The sequence below is a fragment of the Molossus molossus genome, unplaced genomic scaffold (assembly GCF_014108415.1).
Source record: "Molossus molossus isolate mMolMol1 unplaced genomic scaffold, mMolMol1.p scaffold_m16_p_1, whole genome shotgun sequence".
In the NCBI taxonomy this organism is placed as follows: Eukaryota; Metazoa; Chordata; class Mammalia; order Chiroptera; family Molossidae; genus Molossus; species Molossus molossus.
Window position 1 is genome coordinate 912860 of NW_023425344.1, and position 17296 is coordinate 930155.

At 64.6% G+C, this 17296-nt stretch overlaps 1 protein-coding gene across 9 annotated transcripts; it reads left to right on the plus strand.

Moving 5' to 3' along the window:
* Nucleotides 1-794: 794 nt before the first annotated feature.
* FGFR3 (fibroblast growth factor receptor 3) lies at nt 795-14281 on the plus strand. 9 transcript variants are annotated; one of them, XM_036268004.1, is made up of 18 exons: nt 795-956; nt 1326-1533; nt 6346-6615; nt 6892-6945; nt 8533-8705; nt 8781-8904; nt 8978-9168; nt 10086-10236; nt 11455-11642; nt 11835-11983; nt 12390-12511; nt 12592-12702; nt 12778-12968; nt 13081-13203; nt 13296-13366; nt 13578-13715; nt 13869-13974; nt 14072-14281. In XM_036268004.1, the coding sequence occupies exons 2-18, from the start codon at nt 1425-1427 to the stop codon at nt 14216-14218; spliced, it is 2418 nt and encodes an 805-aa protein (XP_036123897.1). In that variant the 5' UTR covers nt 795-956; nt 1326-1424; the 3' UTR covers nt 14219-14281. The 9 variants fall into 9 exon arrangements, with proteins under 9 accessions (XP_036123897.1, XP_036123906.1, XP_036123921.1 ...); XM_036268013.1 differs by having other exon boundaries at nt 11838-11983; XM_036268028.1 differs by lacking the exon at nt 10086-10236 and adding an exon at nt 10855-10999.
* Nucleotides 14282-17296: the final 3015 nt, after the last annotated feature.

Consider the following 17296-nt stretch of genomic DNA (forward strand, 5'->3'; position numbering starts at 1 on the left):
ACCCTCCCCTGTGGTCGGTCCTTCCTCAGAGCCTTAGGGTTGGGTCCCCAACCCTAGCTCTCTATTCTGATGCCTGGCAAACACCCAGCCTCCAAACGTGTGCCTCCCAGGGGACTGGGCAATGCCCCTCTGGCCGGGAACTCAGTTTAGCTACATGTGTGCCACAGTAGCTTAATAAATGCAGCAGCGAGCTTCTGGGTAACAAGCTTCTGGGGTGCAGTCCCCTTGCCTCAGGCCCAGGCGAACAGGCACAGCCGTCCTTCACCCCAGGCCTTGCACAGAGCGCCCCTCCTGCCCCTCGGGCCGCGCTCCTGCACTGTGGCTCCAGAGGACTGGCTGCTCACACCTCAGGCTTCAGCTTGAGCAGCTCCTTTCTTTGAAGCCTCTCCAACAGGCTTCGCCCACCGAGACCACCCTGAGCCCCTGATTAGCGGCTGGGAGGTACCCGGGACTGCGCGCTGTGCAAACAGAGGTCTGCGCTTGGCCTCCCCGTGCGCCCAGCGGTGCGATCGGGGACCTCACCCGCCTAGCTTTGGCTCCCACGCCCTCCGAGACCGCCCGGCGCCCCCACCCCGCCCCACCCCCTCTAATCCCTAAGGCGGGCAAGAGAGAGCCGGCAGCAGGCCCCGCCTCCGGACCGCCCCAGGGGAGGGGCATGTCTCCGCCCCAACGCGTCGGGGTGGGCGTGGCAGGGCGATGCAGGGCGGGGCCGGAGGCGTGGCGGGCGCGGGCCAGCCCCCACTGGCTGCAGCGCGCCTGGCCACTTGGGCTCAGTGCGCGGTGGCGGCGGCGGCGACAGCGGCGCGGGCAGCTGGCGCTACGCGGTCCTGTTCGACCGTGCGCACGGACGCACCAGCGAGCCGACGGCCGGAAAGACGGGGCGCAGGCGTAGGGCCGGCGTGCAGAGGAGGGAAGAAAGAGCAGCGCACCGCGAGTAGGGCGCCGGCGGCCTCCAGGTCTGTGCGCGGGGTCGGCCGGGCTGGAGGGGTCGAAGCGAGCACACGGCGGGGCCAGAGCGCGCGGCGGGCTCGGATCCCGAGCGGTCCCAGCAGCGGGGCCCGGCCGGGGCGCGGGCTTCCCGCTCTGGAAAGTTTGCCGCCGCCGCCGCCCTGGGAGGGCTCTGCAGCAGCCAGGGAGGGAAGGGGGAGGAGGGAGGGACCGCGGCGGGGAGGAGGCGGCCGGCGCCAGGCAGCCCGGGAGCTCTGGGCGGCGGCGGCGGGAGGGGCGGCCGGGGGTCGGAGGGGCCGGGGCGAAGGACCCGCTACTGCCGTTCCCGCCACTACGAGCACGGCCTGCCCGGGTAACACGGTGCCCTCCTCCCGCAGCCTCCGGAGCGGCGCCCTCCTCCCGCCGGTGCCAGAGCCGGACCATGGGAGGCATGCCCCCGCGCACCGCCTGAGGACGCCGTAGCCCCCGCTCCCGCGATGGGCGCCCCGGCTTGGGCTCTCGCCTTGTGCGTGGCCGTGGCGGTCGTGACCGGCGCCACCTCGGGGTCCTCGGGTGTGGAGCAGCGCGTAGTTCGGAGAGTGGCAGGTAAGGAGAGACAGGATGGGTACATGGGAGGGGCTTGGGGCCCGGGCAGGCAGAAGCGTCGGTATCCGTTCCCGGGTACCTCGGTGGATGGGGGCCGCCAATCTGAGTGGGCCTGGGGACGTGCCGGGGACTGGCACTACGGAGCCTGTGCCGTGCTTTCTGTCGCCCTTTCTTTTCGGGGATTGCGGCCAGATCTGGTGCGGCAGTTAGAGGGGCGTCTGCAGCCGCAGGGTTACCACCCAAGTGCGAGGCTGCAGCGGGACCTGGGCACCGCGGTGGCGTCCGCCGCTCCCGCCCCCGCGCTTCCCCCGGGGACGCAGTCGGCCCCAGGCGCCGTCGGGAGGGCGCGGGGGCTGCGTTTCCACGAACCCTATTGTTGTTCTGCATTGACGGAAAGTTTCTATTGTTTGGCCACTCCCCCAACCCCCCTTCCGGCCCCAGTTCATGGCCAGCTTTGGCCAAAGCGACGGACCAGACTTTGAAGGGAGGGTATGATGGTGTTGTAGCCTGCGCGGCCCGGCCTGTGCCCCGCAGTGCCCTGCATGTCCAGGCGATGCCTTCGAGTGCTTCCGTCTACCTACCCTGCTGTCTTGCCCTGTGGATGGAGGTGTCTGCCCCCAAGCGGTGCGCACCGAACGCCAGGCAGGCGCCGCAAGTGGTAGAGCGGATATCCTAGGGACGTGGAGTCTCGGACCCCGGCTGACGGTCAAGGTCCTGTGAGACGTCGAGGGTCTCCAGGAGGACCCGGCCCACCGTTCTAGGGCAGCGGAGGGCCGAGAACACGTCTTTGAGCCAGGCTCCGTCCGGATAAGCGCCCGGGCCTTAGAAGTGCAGCCAGGCCGGCGCTCCCAGTGCGGTTTCCCCGCACGCGCGCTGCCCGGCTCCGGACGGCAGGGCATAGACGCGTGATCCGGCTGACGGCCACAGGCTGTGCGCCCCTTGGGGACAGTCACCCCCAGGGCACAGGAGAGGGGCTTGTGTGCACCCTGCCTCCAGTCCGGCGGGCGCGCGGAGGGAGGCCTTCGCACTGTGAGCTCACGCCCCACCCGGGCGGACCCAAACAGCCGCTCCTTTGTACCTTGGCGCGGCCACAGACGCGCATTGATGGAGGGCGCCGCGGCAGCCTCGTGGGGAGGTGTGAGCGCAGCGGCTGCGGACGCGCTGTGCCAGCGAGGCAGCGGCCACGGGCAGGACGCAGGCAGATGGCGGCCCGCCCCTCCCTAAGCCCCCCGCGCCCCTTTCTCCGGCAGCGGCTGCAGCCTCCCGGAACAATGTCATTTTTTTATGAATGAAAGTGGGCCCTGCGCTTGAATGTGCGTGTCATTCAGCGGCGTGACAGAGGCCGTCGGGAGGTCAGCGCGCGCTTTTAGCGCCTGCTCGGGCGGCCCCCGCTTCCAGGGGAGCCGAATAAGTGGCCAAGGAGGGAGCCCCGCATTAGCATTCCCATTCGCTTTCAGATAAAGATATTACTCCCCTTGGCCAGGGAATGTCAACGAGCCCGGGGGAGGGGTCTGGAGGCGGGGCTGCAGACCCTCCCATGGCCCCTGTGGTGCTCTGGGGTAGGGCCTCCTCCATCCCCCTTCCAGGAGCTGGCAGTGCCTTCCAGATCCAGTCCTGGGACACAACCTGTGACAACCCCACTGGATGTGGGTCTTGGTCATAGCGACAGGAGGACCCAAGGGACAGGGAAAGGGGACCAGGTCCTTCCCTCTGTAAGAGTGTCCTGTCCCCCCTCCTCCACCCCCCAGTAGAGCTGGAGAAACAGGTAGTGAGTGGATAGGTCAATAAACTTAATCCGTTTCCTTAAAGAGATGGGCTGGGCAGTGAACACACAAAGTCCTGAAATTTCCAGGGGTTGCAGCTGGCACTTTCCCGGGGACATAAAGTATGAACCAGAGCTGGCTGGGGTCAAGGACGGTGGGGAAGGTGTCCTGCTGGACTGCCCTGGCCACCCCAGGCCCCACCAAGGCAGCCTTTCTCCACATGGGGTCATGTTCTCCCTAAGGAACCCCGGCAGGTCCCCACCAGGAAGGGAGGTTGATGGGAGCAGGAGGCTGCCCCCTGCAGTCTGACCCGCCCAGCCAGCAGGGGTCTCCAGGGTGCAGAACATTTCCAGGAAGAAACGCTGCAACCTCCTGCCTCCTCCTGTGCAGGGCTGGACTTTGAGCCTCCAGGGCCTCTGGGTGGTTCATTAACCTGGGCTGAGCCCCAGGCTGGACTTGTGGCCTCTGAGCCCCCACAGTGCATCCAGGAGCACCCCTCCCTCCAGGCCCTCTGTTCCCACATGGGGTCTGTCTCCCTAAGAATGTCCAACCTAGGAAATGCCTTGTAAGAGTTAATTTGAGGCAAACTGGCAACACTGCTGAGAAGCAAATCTCCATGGGAAATGCTCTGGAGAAGAGCAGTTTGCAGCTCATTTTATACTTTGGAATGGAGGTAGGGAGATCCCTGAGGCTGGGTAAAGAGTAAAGTGGAGAGGGGTGCTTTCACGTTGGTGGGGGCCGGGTAGCTAGCATTCCCAGCACACAGGGAGGTATGCGGGCACCAAGGTAACTGTGGTCTCGGGTGTGCCTTGGAGACAATTGCTCTGATATCTCAAAGGCATGTTCTCTTAGATGCACAAAGATACACAGTTTCAAAGGTCAAGATTGACCTTTGTCAGGGAAGCTGCAGGCCTAGGACATGACTACCCGCCGTGGCTGCTTTAAGTTAGGAATTTATACCTCCGGACCACCCTGTGTGGTTCCCTGGGTGTCCGCCCTGTCTCCCCTGAGCTTGTCAGGGTTAGTATGTGGCTCCGTTTTTGTCCACAGGTTCCATTTTACAATTGAACCTAAGAGGAAAGAGATCTTTCTGAGGAGGTGGGACCAGTGTACCCAGGCAGGGATTTGGGGGGGAGGTCCCCCACAGATCCACAGGCCTGAGTGACTTAGAAGTAAATGAGGTGTGAATAGAGCCTCTTTAGGCTGGGAGGCAGGGGCCCCCTGACCCCAGGCCCTGCTTGGGGGCTCAAGGCTGCCAGCGGCCACCAGGCTCAGGGTGCCCTCCTGGAGCCTCGGTCTCCTCACCTGTCCAAGGACACTGCTGATGGAAGGGTTGTTGGAAGGATTAGGCTGGGTTATCCTGTAAGCCCTCATTAGCCCACCCCACCACCAGGTCTCCCCTCCCCCCCCATTTTTCTGATTTTGTTATGAAACTTTTCAGAATGTGTCCGGGTGGCGAGGCCAGAACCTTTGCCCCAGGGGTCAGGGTCCCTCTGAGGCACCTCCCTTGTCCAGCTCTTTTAAACCCTGTATCTGGCAGCATGTCCCCCACGGGGAGAGCAAAGGAGAGCGTCTGCACCCCAGAACCCGGCTTTGTTCCTCTGAACACCCACAGCCCAGGGCTGAGTCTGAAGCCTGTCTGCATGTCACCCTGCCTGACACCCTCCATTCAGCTGCTGCTGGGTCTCCCTCGGGTCCCCATGGCTCAGGGTGGGCCCTGTGTATTGGGTCTGCAGGGGCAGAGACTCTGCTGGGGTCTCTGACCTGGTCTGGGAGTCCTTGGCCTATGCAGGCACCCAGTGGGGCAGGGTGGTGGGCAGGTAGGACTCAGCCCCTCACCCCCAATATGGCAGGTGCTGCCAGGCGTTGCTGGCCTGGGGGTGCTCTGTGTCCCCCCTTCCCACCCTCCTGCTGGACCAGGTTGAAGCAAATACTTGTGCACATGGCTTGACCTGCATGCTGCCCAGACCAAACCGGAACCAACTGCTGTTGCCCTTGGGCCCGGGCCTGGGGCTGAGGCTGTGGCACCAGCCTGTCTCAGCCTTCTGGGGGGTCTCCATGGGCTCTCAGCACTGGTGGTCCCCACAGGTCACAGTGGCCAGGACTGCGTGGCCAGAGGACAGGCCAGGTACTCTCAGACTGTGGGGTCCCCAAGGACACAGACTCTAGACACTTCCGATACCCTCCTGGTGGGCACTGGACTAACGAGGACGCCTGTGGTGGGTGGGGAAATTTGGGCCTGTCCAGGGAGCCAGGCACCGATGTGGCCAGAGGGGCAGCTGGGCCCTCGAATCTAGGCCATGCGTCGGCAGAATGACAAGTAATGGAGCGGCCGACCCAGCTGGGTGGGGGGGAGGCCTGTGCAGCGGGACCACCCAGCCCTGGCCTGGGCCCTAAGCCCGGGCTGCCCGCCTGCACTGGGCATTGTCTGGCCCTGGCAGGGAGGACTGGGGGTGGTGGTCAGCCTGGCCAGTGGTGTGCCCCAGGGTCTCAGGCCTCGCTGGCCTCCTGGGAGCTGGGCAGCCACTGGTGTGGTGAGGTGAACCCCCGGCTTGGCTCTGAGGGCTCCTCCTCTGACATCATTCGCCCCCCAGCCAGTTGTCTTCATCTGTGAAATGGGGGTCCCAGGCCCCTTCCACCCAAATGCAGAATGGGTTTGCATTTCTAAACGACAGAACAGTGGGAGGAAGAAGACTTCCTGCCGCTGAGGTCGGATTTCAGTGTCCGTGGTGGCGCCGAGTGGAGGGCGGCCTCACCTGTTCCGTGCTGGGTCCTGAAGGCAGAGTGTCCCTGGGGCCGGGCCCCTGGGCAGGGCTGACAGTGATGCCCCAGCCATCTGCAGGGCGGCGTGCGGGCCGCGGGCTCTGGGTGCAGACCCTTCTGTCGTCCAGTCTCAGGGACCCTGCCCAGCCCGGGGCCAGGACAGCCTCCTGCCCCAGCCTGGGAGGACGTCTGTGAAGCGAGTGCCCATGTGCCTCCCAGGGGTGTTGAGCACGCAGTGCGCTGGGTTCAGGGGCCCCTGCCTCACAGTCACCCATCTTGCCCTCAGAGGTCCCAGGACCTGAGCCCCGTGTGCAGGAGCAGCTGGTGTTTGGCAGTGGGGACACGGTGGAGCTGAGCTGCCACTTGCCCGCCGGTGGTCCCATGGGGCCCACTGTCTGGGTTAAGGACGGGGCAGGGCTGGCACCCTCAGACCGGGTCCTGGTGGAGCCGCAGCGGTTGCAGGTGCTCAACGCCTCGCACGAGGACGCCGGGGCCTACAGCTGCCGGCAGAGGCTCACCCAGCACGTTCTTTGCCAATTCAGCGTGCGCATCACAGGTGGGTGCCTGCCAGCGTCTCCAGCATCCTAGGCAACCGGGGTCTTGGGCAGCACAGCCCTGGGGCCCCTGGTAGAGTAGGGCACCCCCACGGGTGCTGTGTGAGGGACAAGCCCCCTGGGCCTCCTGGGCAGGTCACAGACAAACCAGGAAATGATGAAGCCTTGTAGCTCGCTGAGGAGCGGCAGGTGCCTGGATGTTGGAGCCAGGCACAGGGCCCCCTTCTCGTGGGTGCCAACAGGGCCCTCCTCTATGTCCCCTCTTCCCCACCCTGCAGACGCACCGTCCTCGGGAGATGATGAAGAAGGCGAGGATGAGGCAGAAGACACAGGTGAGTCCAGCTTCCAGGCTCCCTGGGCTGGCAGGGCCTGGACTTGTTTACACCTGACTAGCCCGGCCCTCCCCAGAGGTGGGGTCCCCTCAGGGTGAAGTGGCACTGAGTGCCTGGCCCTGAGCTCTGGGCAGCAGGCTGGTGGAGGGGGCGCAGGGTGCTGCAGACAAGACTGAGGCCTGCGGGTGGGGTGGTCCACCCAGGTGTGAGGGCACCGGGGCAGGTGGCAGGTGGCAGCTGTGGGCCGGTGGACTGAGGGCTTTGGGATGGGGAGGGCGGCGACTCAAACTGTCCAGACAGAGGACCTTGGCCATGGGGCGTCAGGGATGCCGGGTTTGGGCACATTGACTGCAAAGGGGGTGCTGCCTGTATTCCCAGCGCAGGCTGTGGGTATGAGGCCAGTTGGTGACAGCACCCAGACATCTTGGCCTGGAGCAGTAGCAGGTGGACTCAGCCCAGCGAGGAGGGGCGGGTGGGGCCCTCTGAGTCTGGTGAGCCGGCAGGTGAGGAGCCATCAGGGAGGGGAGCTGGTGAAACCCTAGAGGAGGAAGTGTCCGGGGAGAGGGGCGCGAGACCAGGTTTGGGGCTGGTGACCACTCCACCTCGGTGATGGGCTCCAGGACCCAGGCAGGAAAGGCTCCTCCGGCCCGAGGAGCTGCTGGGTGTCTCCTCTTCCCTCTGCCCGCCAGGGGGTTCAGAGCGAACGGCCTGCCCAGCTGCCCCCCCTGCCCAGCTGCCCCCCCTGCCCCTCTGGGGACCACACACTCCTGGTGTCCCCACTGGCCCTGGCCATCTCCGGCTGGGCTCCAGTGTTCCCGTCTGTGTGGGCTCAGGGACACTGAGGGTCACTGGCAGGGCTGCCTTCCTGAAGGGTCCCCCCTCTCTGCCCCTTGTACCCCAGGCACCTGGGAGGCTCCTCTTCCCAGCGTCTGTTCTCACTGCCCCCACCTGGCCTCAGCGCCCTCCTCTGTGAGGTGGCTGCAGGGACAGCAGGCTGGCAGGGAGGGGGTGCCTTCCTCTTGGGGGTGCCCCCCAACTCCCCACAGGAGGAATGCAGCCCCCACCCTGGCCCCAGAGAAGGAGAAAAAACAGTTGGGCCTGGGGCGGGGCCTCCTGGCCATCATGTCACTGCCTTGTCACCCTGTCCCCACCTGCTGCCCTTCAGGCCCTGGGTGGCTGCAGAGGGTGGCTCAGGGCCTTGTTGATTCCAGCAGGCACCCGAGTGCCTGCAAGGCTCCTGGTTCTAGGGGTGGCTGTGCCCGGCCTCCTGGTAACTGCCCGAGGCTGGGCCCTGCTTGTCCATCCGCTGAGCTTCCTGACCTGGGCTGCTGGGTGGGTGGGTGCCCCCTAGGAGACACCTTCTGTTCTGAAGGCTGTGGGGCCAGTGGGTGGCACCCTGGGGGAAGTGGACAGGAAGTAGAGGGGACATGTGGCCTGGCTCTGAGGTTGCCGGGCGGTGGTGTTGAGTCTCCTGGAGCCTCACCCAGCCCGAGCAGGGGTTTTCAAAGGCCAGCGACTCCCTGCAGAGGGATGGACAGTGGGCCTGGTCCCCCACACTGGTGATGGCCTACACGTGCCCCTTGCCAGCAGGGGCCCCTTACTGGACACGGCCTGAGCGGATGGAGAAAAAGCTGCTAGCTGTGCCAGCTGCCAACACCGTGCGCTTCCGCTGCCCGGCCGCCGGCAACCCCACCCCGTCCATCTCCTGGCTGAAGAACGGCAAGGAGTTCCGGGGCGAGCACCGCATCGGGGGCATCAAGGTGGACTGGGCCTCTGGGCTATGGTGAGGCCACACCTGCTGCCGGCCGCCCGCTGATCTGCATGTCTGCCCACAGCTGCGCCACCAACAGTGGAGCCTGGTCATGGAGAGCGTGGTGCCCTCGGACCGTGGCAACTACACCTGCGTCGTGCAGAACAAGTTCGGCCGCATCCGGCAGACCTACACCCTGGACGTGCTGGGTGAGGCCCGGGGCTGCCAGGTGGGCAGTGGGAGCCAGAGCCGGGCAGCCCCTAAGCCCCTGTCTGCCTTCAGAGCGCTCTCCGCACCGGCCCATCCTGCAGGCCGGGCTGCCGGCCAACCAGACGGCCGTGCTGGGCAGCGACGTGGAGTTCCACTGTAAGGTGTACAGCGACGCGCAGCCCCACATCCAGTGGCTCAAGCACGTGGAGGTCAACGGCAGCAAGGTGGGGCCCGACGGCACGCCCTACGTCACCGTGCTCAAGGTGGGCACCGCCCTGGGCTGGCGGGAGCAGGGATGGCTGGGTATTCCAGGCTGGGGGTCTCTGCTGGGCACTGCCCTGCCCAGGAGGTAGGGGCCGAGTCCCAGCTCGCCCTCCAATGAGTCTTCAGTTTCCCTCTGCTCTCAGGGCTTACTGAGCCCTGGAGACAGGCTTGCAGATGGCCCCCTGGGGTGGATTCACTCTAGAGCCCCTGCCAGCAGGTGGCAGCTGAGTGCACCCAGCAGCCTCTGGGTCTGGGAGGCTGGGCAGTGGTCCTTGGGCTATGGGTTGGGAGGGGGTTGGGCGTGGTCTGTGTAGCTGGCCACCCAGCCTGCCTCTCTGGGCCTTGGGGCAGGACAGCCTCAGCTTTGTTCCCATGGCCCCAGGGTGGGGGCCACCCGAGTCGGGCGGTTGCGACACTTGCAGCCCAAAGAGAAACATCTGTTTAGAGACAGGCACAGGCCACTGGGGGTGGGGAGCAGGGGCTCAGGCTGAGGGCAGGATCCGGACACAGCTGGGGAGGCCGCCTGGGCCTGAAGGGTGGTGTCTGCACCCTGGTCAGCCCGTGCGCTGTCCGTGGCGTCACAACAGGCCCAGCCTGAGCTCCAGGGGTGGGCAGAGCACCAGCCTGGAGGGCCTGTGGGGTGCCTGCCAGGTCCCTGCTGTGTGCTGGGAAAAGTGGATGCAGAGAAGGTGTATCCTGGGAAACCACAATTACTGCCATGAGGTGCCGAGATGCCTCCTCCAGGCAGCCTTCCTGGCTGGCACAGCCCCTTGGGGGTCTCCCACTTCCTGCCTTGGAGCCTCAGGGTCTGGGGCTGCCCTCCTGGCAGGGTCTGGACCTGGACCACTCCTGCACAGCCACTCCGTGCCCCTCTGCTGCCACGGGCACCCCTGAGCAGGGTCTCTTGTCCCCGCAGTCCTGGATCAGTGAAAGTGTGGAGGCTGACGCTCGCCTCCACCTGGCCAATGTGTCCGAGCGCGACGGGGGCGAGTACCTCTGTCGAGCCTCCAATTTCATAGGCGTGTCTGAGAAGGCCTTTTGGCTGCGTGTTCACGGGCCCCAAGCAGGTAACAACTCTGTCCCACGCCTGCCTGGCACGCCGACCTGCAGCTCCGCCGCCCTGGCCTTGCGCCCACTGCTCGCCCCGTCCTGCTCGCTCCCCACCCTGCTGCTCGCTCTCTGCACACGCGGTCACGTCTGCAAGGCTGGTGCCTCTGGCCTCCTGTGACTGCCTGCCTGGAGCCCCGTGGCCTGCTGACCCTGCCTGTGCCCATGCCACCCCCAGAAGGCCGTGTGTCTGTGGGCATCTGCTTTCCTCCTGTGTCTCTGGCCCCCGCTCCATTGTCTACTCACTTCCCATTGGTCTGTCTGTCTGTCTGTCTGTCCATTTGCCTGCCTGTCTGCCCCAGCCCCCAGTGTCTGCGCTAACTCTGCACACTGCTGGCCGTACAGCTGGCCACACGCCTGGCGCTCACCTGGGACAGAGGACTCGCCGGTGAAGGGACTGGCTTCAGGCTCGGTGTGGACGCACGAGGCGGAGGACCCTTGGCCGCCGTGGCCGTGGCCGTGGCCGTGGTGGTGGCGGCGTTTTCTTTGCAGCCTGGGTGGATCGTCGCCTTGTGGACCGGGCTCTCGTGTCCGTGGGGTGCTGGCCTCTCCTATCGCGCTCTGTTCTCTCTTTGTAGACGGCGGGCGCTAACACCACCGACAAGGAGCTAGAGGTTCTGTCCTTGCACAATGTCACCTTTGAGGACGCGGGGGAGTACACCTGTCTGGCGGGCAATTCTATCGGGTTTTCCCATCACTCTGCGTGGCTGGTGGTGCTGCCAGGTACTGGCTCCTGCTGCTCGCTCTGCACCTGTCCTCGGGCTCCATGGCTTGGGGCTCGCCAAAGCCGCCAGGGACTGGTGAGGTGCCCTCGGGCTCCTGTCCGCCCTGTTTCGTGCCAGGCCCTGTGCCTGAGGTGGGATAAAAGTCAATCTGGCCCTGTCCTGTCTCACAGCGGCCTCCGTCTAGCCCCCCACTCCCAGCTGGTCCCCCAAGAGCCTCCGTGGCAGCTTTGGCGTCTCCCTGGGTGGCAGGTGTGGGTGCTGCCGCCTTCGCTTGGGATCCTTCTGTGGGTGTTTCTGAGCACAAGATCCTCACCGTGCAGGGCGTTGGGCCTCAGCTCCTTCCCCAGGGGCTGAGCACCCGTCTCTACCCTCATTGCACCTGTGGCCCTGGTGGCCTTGGGCCCGTGGGGCTGCAGTGCGGCTGGGCCAGGCCCCAATGCCTTGTCTTTGCAGCCGAGGAGGAGCTGCTGGAGGCCGGCGAGGCGGGCAGCGTGTACGCAGGAGTCCTCAGTTACGGGGCGGGCTTCCTGCTCTTCATCCTGGTGGTGGCCGCCGTGACGCTCTGCCGCCTGCGCAGTGCCCCCAAGAAGGGCCTGGCACCCACGGTGCACAAGGTCTCCCGCTTCCCGCTCAAGCGACAGGTAACAGAAAGTAGATACCAGGTTCCAAGCTGCCTGTCCACTGGCCCCAGGTTACCTGACCCCTGACGTCCTCTGCTGGGCTTCCGGGCTCGGGGACACCGGTGGTCTCTGCCAAGGGCGGGCCCCCCTGGGACGGCACCCACACCCCTGTTGTGTAGCCTGGTGGCACCAACCTGCCCCTGCCGACCCAAGCAGGTGTCCTTGGAGTCCAACTCGTCCATGAACTCCAACACGCCTCTGGTGAGAATCGCCCGGCTGTCCTCAGGGGAGGGCCCCGCGCTGGCCAACGTCTCGGAGCTGGAGCTGCCCGCCGACCCCAAGTGGGAGCTGCCCCGGGCCCGGTCAGTGGTGGTGATGGGGTCCTGTGCGTTGGGGCCCTGAGCTGGGGAGACAGGGTGGGTCCTGGGGTGGGGAGCCACCAGTCTGAGCCCTGATTGGATTCAGATGGGAATTAGGTAGGAATCAAGGTGACCGCTGGGTGTGAGGCTGGTGGAGGAGGCTGGACCTCAGAAAAATGCTCCTAAGGTAGGGGCAGTGGGTGAGGACCCCACCCTCTTTAAGTGCTCTGTCTAGAGAGTATGGCAGAGGGCCAGAGGGGCAATGTACTTCATGCTTATGGGCAGGGTCTTGGGGTCAGGTGTGGAGGGCTTCCTGGAGGCGGCGGTGCTGGCCCCCTACGGCTGCCTGGGGCAGGGCTGTGAGCGTTGGGAGCGCTGGAGCCCTTACTGCCTCTGCTTCCGCCACCAGGCTCACCCTTGGCAAGCCTCTCGGGGAGGGCTGCTTTGGCCAGGTGGTCATGGCAGAGGCCATCGGCATCGACAAGGATCGGGCCACCAAGCCTGTCACCGTGGCTGTGAAGATGCTGAAAGGTGAGGGAGGCAGGTGGCAGGGAGCCTGGGCCGGGCTGCAGGGGGCTGCCCTCTCTGACGCGCCCTCTGTCCCCCTGCAGATGACGCCACGGACAAGGACCTGTCCGACCTGGTGTCAGAGATGGAGATGATGAAGATGATCGGGAAGCATAAGAACATCATCAACCTGCTGGGCGCCTGCACGCAGGGTGGTGAGTGCCACGGCGGGGGGCGCTGGGGGCAGCGGGCGGCGGTGGGGGCGCCCCCTGAGCCAGCTGTGTGCACAGGGCCCCTGTACGTGCTGGTGGAATACGCGGCCAAGGGCAACCTGCGGGAGTACCTGAGGGCCCGGCGGCCCCCGGGCACGGACTACTCCTTCGACACCTGCAAGCTGCCCGAGGAGCAGCTTACCTTCAAGGACCTGGTGTCCTGCGCCTACCAGGTGGCGCGGGGCATGGAGTACCTGGCCTCGCAGAAGGTGAGTGGGTGGAGGAGGGGTCCCTGGCTGGCCAGGGCGCGGGGGGCAGGTGCGGGGCGCAGGGCCCCAGCGGGATGGCTGGCGGGTGGCTCAGCCCTGGCCCCGCCCCCAGTGCATCCACCGCGACCTGGCGGCGCGCAACGTGCTGGTGACCGAGGACAGCGTGATGAAGATCGCGGACTTCGGCCTGGCCCGGGATGTGCACAACCTGGACTACTACAAGAAGACCACCAACGTGAGCCAGGCCTGGCCGGGGGCGCGGCCGGGGGCGGGGCCGGGCGTCCACCTGGAGGGCCCTGGCAGCCAATCGCCTGCTTTCTCTTCCAGGGCCGGCTGCCTGTGAAGTGGATGGCGCCCGAGGCCTTGTTTGACCGCGTCTACACCCATCAGAGCGATGTGTATGTGGCCACCCGGACTTCAGGGGGGTGGGGAGCTGCGAGGGCCCAGGCAGGGCCATGGGTGCTCTGGGGTGGAGCTGGGCCCCTAACTGGAGCCCCACAGTGTCTCAGGCCTTACGCCTCTCCCTTCGCCCGACCCAGCGTGTTTGCATCAGGTGGGGTCTGTTGTGGGACAGGCAGGAGGCTAATAGTGCTGTCCCCCCCCCACCAGCTGGTCCTTTGGGGTCCTGCTCTGGGAGATCTTCACACTGGGGGGCTCGCCGTACCCCGGCATCCCTGTGGAGGAGCTTTTCAAGCTACTGAAGGAAGGTCACCGCATGGACAAGCCGGCCAATTGCACACACGACCTGTGAGTGCATGACCCTGGCCACCCTCCCGGTGTGTGTCCATGATGGTGATGCCCACGGGCCCTCGGCTCCTGTGGGCCCGACTCACTGCCCCGGGGACACTGGCGGGCTGGGCGTGGGGGCCCTGGGCAGGCGCCTCACCGAGCGTCCCCCAGGTACATGATCATGCGGGAGTGTTGGCACGCCGTGCCCTCACAGAGGCCCACCTTCAAGCAGCTGGTGGAGGACCTGGACCGCGTCCTCACAGTGACGTCCACCGACGTGAGTTAGGCCCACTCCCTCTGCTGCGGGCTGGGCCCCGGGGAGGGTGTGCAGGGGCCACGCAGCGGGCACAGCACTGACCTCTGCCCACCTGCAGGAGTACCTGGATCTGTCAGTGCCCTTCGAACAGTACTCGCCGGGAGGCCAGGACACCCCCAGCTCCAGCTCCTCAGGGGACGACTCCGTGTTTGCCCACGACCTGCTGCCCCCGGCCCCACCCAGCAGCGGGGGCCCCCAGACGTGAAGGCCCCCAGCCTTCAGGCCGAGCCCCCACCACGTGAGGCTGGGCTCCTGCCCACCACGCTGCTCTGGGTGTGCCATCGACCACTCGGGCCCCGGAGCCCAGGCCCGAAATCTGGCACGGTGGACGGATGGACAGAGAACTTTGCATCTGTGTATGCGTGTGTGCGTGTGCGTGCATGTGTGTGTGTGTGTTGTGTGTCTCCGGGTCCCCGGTGCAGGGGTCCCCGGGGTGCCCGCCCTGCTGTACAATGACCTCCTGGGCACCTGTGCCAGCAGCACCAGGGGGACTGAATGTAGAATGTAAGGGGGTCCTTCTGTGGGGCACCCCCAGGCTCCCTGTCCCTCACTGTCACCCTAGCGGCACAGCTACTGGCTCTGGCGCCCCCAAGTGCCCGAGCTGAGCCTGCAGGGAAGCCCCCTTGTGGCCTCCCTCCCACCCAAGTGGCACCTTGCACCTGGGCCCCACCCCCCAGGCCTCCCCACCTCCCGCCCTGTCCCTCAGAGACTGAAATTACGGGTACCTGAAGGAGGGAGCCTTTAACTTCTATCCGAAAGGTTTATTCCAGAGATGAGTGTGCTTTTATATAAATAGATGCTGTGTGAGAGATATACACCTACATATAACATATATAAATATCTATATGGAAGAAGAAAGGCTGGGACCCTGGGGGGCCTGGGGTGGGAGGCCCCCTGTAGGGGAGACAAATGCAGAAACTGCCAGAGAATGGAGAGGCTTTCCCGGCTCCACAGTTTTGTTTTAAAAATTGCGCCTGGACCTGTATATTTGTGAAGCTATTTATGGGCCCCAGGCCCCCGTCCCTGCCTCCCCACCCCAGAGCTGTAGCGTTGAGCCGGCCACACGGGTACGGCTTCAGTCTTAACTTATTAACGGCTGAGAAGGTTTATGCTTCGTTTAGAGGGTTGCTGAGGGTGTGCCCTGGCACTGGGCACCCTAGGCCGGAGCACCCCTCACAACCAGAGGGTCATTAATAGAGTGAGGGGACACCAGTAAGGACCGTCTCTTCTTTGGCCTTCTTTTGCAGGGGAATTTGATTATTATAGGATTTTTCTTTAGATTTATTTTTTTGGACTTCAAAGCAAGCTGGTATTTTCATACAAGTTCTAATTGCCATGTGCCGGGTGGGGAGGCAGTGTCCGGGGGGGCCAGCCCTGCACAGGTTCAGATGTTATTAGATGTTACAAGTTTATATATATCTATATATATAATTTATTGAGTTTTTACAAGATGTATTTGCTGTAGATTTAACACTTCTTACGCAATGCTTCTAGACTTTACTAGCCTGGACTGCTACCTTTCAAAGCTTGGGAGAGAGCGCCGCGAGTTCAGTTTCGTTACTTTTCATACTGTTCACGCCCTGAGTTCGGGGGGCTGTGTCCTCTGCTTGTCAGCGGGTGGGCCTGGCAGGGGCTCGGGGTGGTTGGTACTTGGCCCCCAACCTTGTTGGGGGCTAAAGGTGTTGCCCCCAACTGGCAGATGTGCTTTTCCAAAAATAAACAAAGATTCAGTTCAGAGCCTGCTTCAAGCCTCCTTGTCTCCGGCCCTTCTGCCGGTCCGAGCATCTTTCCGTCCTCGCTGCCCACCTGGGACAGGTTGTCGTCTGCCCGCCCTGAGAGGGAGGGGTGACCCGCAGACCTGGCACTTCCCAAGTTTCCGGCACAGGCCTCTGGCTCGAACAGGATACTGGGCAAAGCCAGGGTGAGGGCGGTCCGGTGTGTCCAGCTTCATGGGACCTAACAGGCAGGGCAGAACCTCAGTGTCACCAATGGCAGGAAATGCAGGCAGCCTGGTGTCCAAGGGAGCGGGCAGTGAGACCACCATTGGGGTGGGCTGAGTGACGAGGAACAGTGGGCCTGCTAAGACCCCAGCTGTCCCAGCTCATGGAATCCAGGGGGGTTCCGGGTTTATGTGCAGACATCTGGTTCTGAGGTCCCCCCCTCTTCACCCCACACATCTGCCTACCCTGTCAGCTGGGCAGGGGGAGGTTTCTAGGTGGGGCCCCCAAGGAGCCAACCAGGCTCCTGGAGACTACTGTCTGCACTAGTGGCCACGCTCCTGCTCCTGGCCGGCGTCCTGCTCCCTCCGTCCCCCTCCCGCCACCAGAGCTGGTGTCCTCCCCTTGGGTTCCATCTGGGCTCCTGTACTCCCCCATAACTGTGACTTTGGGCAGGAGAGGACACAGCACAGCACCCATGTGGCAGTGATGGGGAGTAAGTCTGGGAAGGCTTCCTGGAGGAGGCAGCAGTGCTCAGATCAAGCGGGAAGACTAGGGTGGATTTGGGAACAGGTACCATGCAGACTCCCACAGGCCCTGGAACCTAGTACTACCCAGGGCTGGCTGGCCGTCCCAGCCTCGTCCTTACCCTGTCACCAGTTCCTTCCTGTCCCTCCTCCCATCTCCAGATCTTTTTGTTGTTAATCCTCACCGGAAGACATTTTTTTCATTGATTTTTTTTTTTTTGGAGAGTGGGAGTGAGGGAGGAACAGCGATATGAGAGACACATCCATGGGCTGTCTCCCGCACGCACCCTGACCGGGGTTGGGAATCGAACCTGCAACCCAGGTACGTGCCCTGACGGGGAATTGAACCTGAGGCCCTTTGGTGCCTCAGCCACACTCTAACCACTGAACCACACGACCAGGGCCACCGCGCACCTTGAGGGACATATTGGGGAGGGTGCCACTGGGTTGTGTGAACGTTTCACCTGTCTTAGTTCCAGGTAAGAGGTGTGCCCAATACCTTGACCCCACTCAAGTAAGGGCTCTGGCACTGGGCCCCAAGCTCCCCACCCTCAACGCCTCAGGCCGCAGAGACCCGGTGTTTGTGTCCCGCGCGCCCGGGGACACGCGGCCACGACGCCCGAAGGCGCCCCGCCCCCCAGGCCCGAGTCCGCGGCGGCCGAGCGCGGGCCGGGGGCGCCCTCTAGCGTCGGCCGGGCCGCGTCCTCCTCGCCGCGCCCTGTGCCCTCTGCGCCGGGCCCGCGGGGCTGGGTGCACGCTCGGGACACCGGGCCGTGCCGCCTGCGGGGTGGGGTCGGGGTGGCCGCCTGGGGCGCCGGA

Coding starts and splice junctions, on each gene's coding strand:
- FGFR3 (XM_036268004.1), top strand. CDS start 1,425: ATGGGCGCCCCGGCTTGGGCTCTCGCCTTGTGCGTGGCCGTGGCGGTC. Junction 6,616..6,891: donor ATTCAGCGTGCGCATCACAG/GTGGGTGCCTGC, acceptor CCCACCCTGCAG/ACGCACCGTCCTCGGGAGAT. Junction 13,204..13,295: donor ACTACAAGAAGACCACCAAC/GTGAGCCAGGCC, acceptor TTTCTCTTCCAG/GGCCGGCTGCCTGTGAAGTG.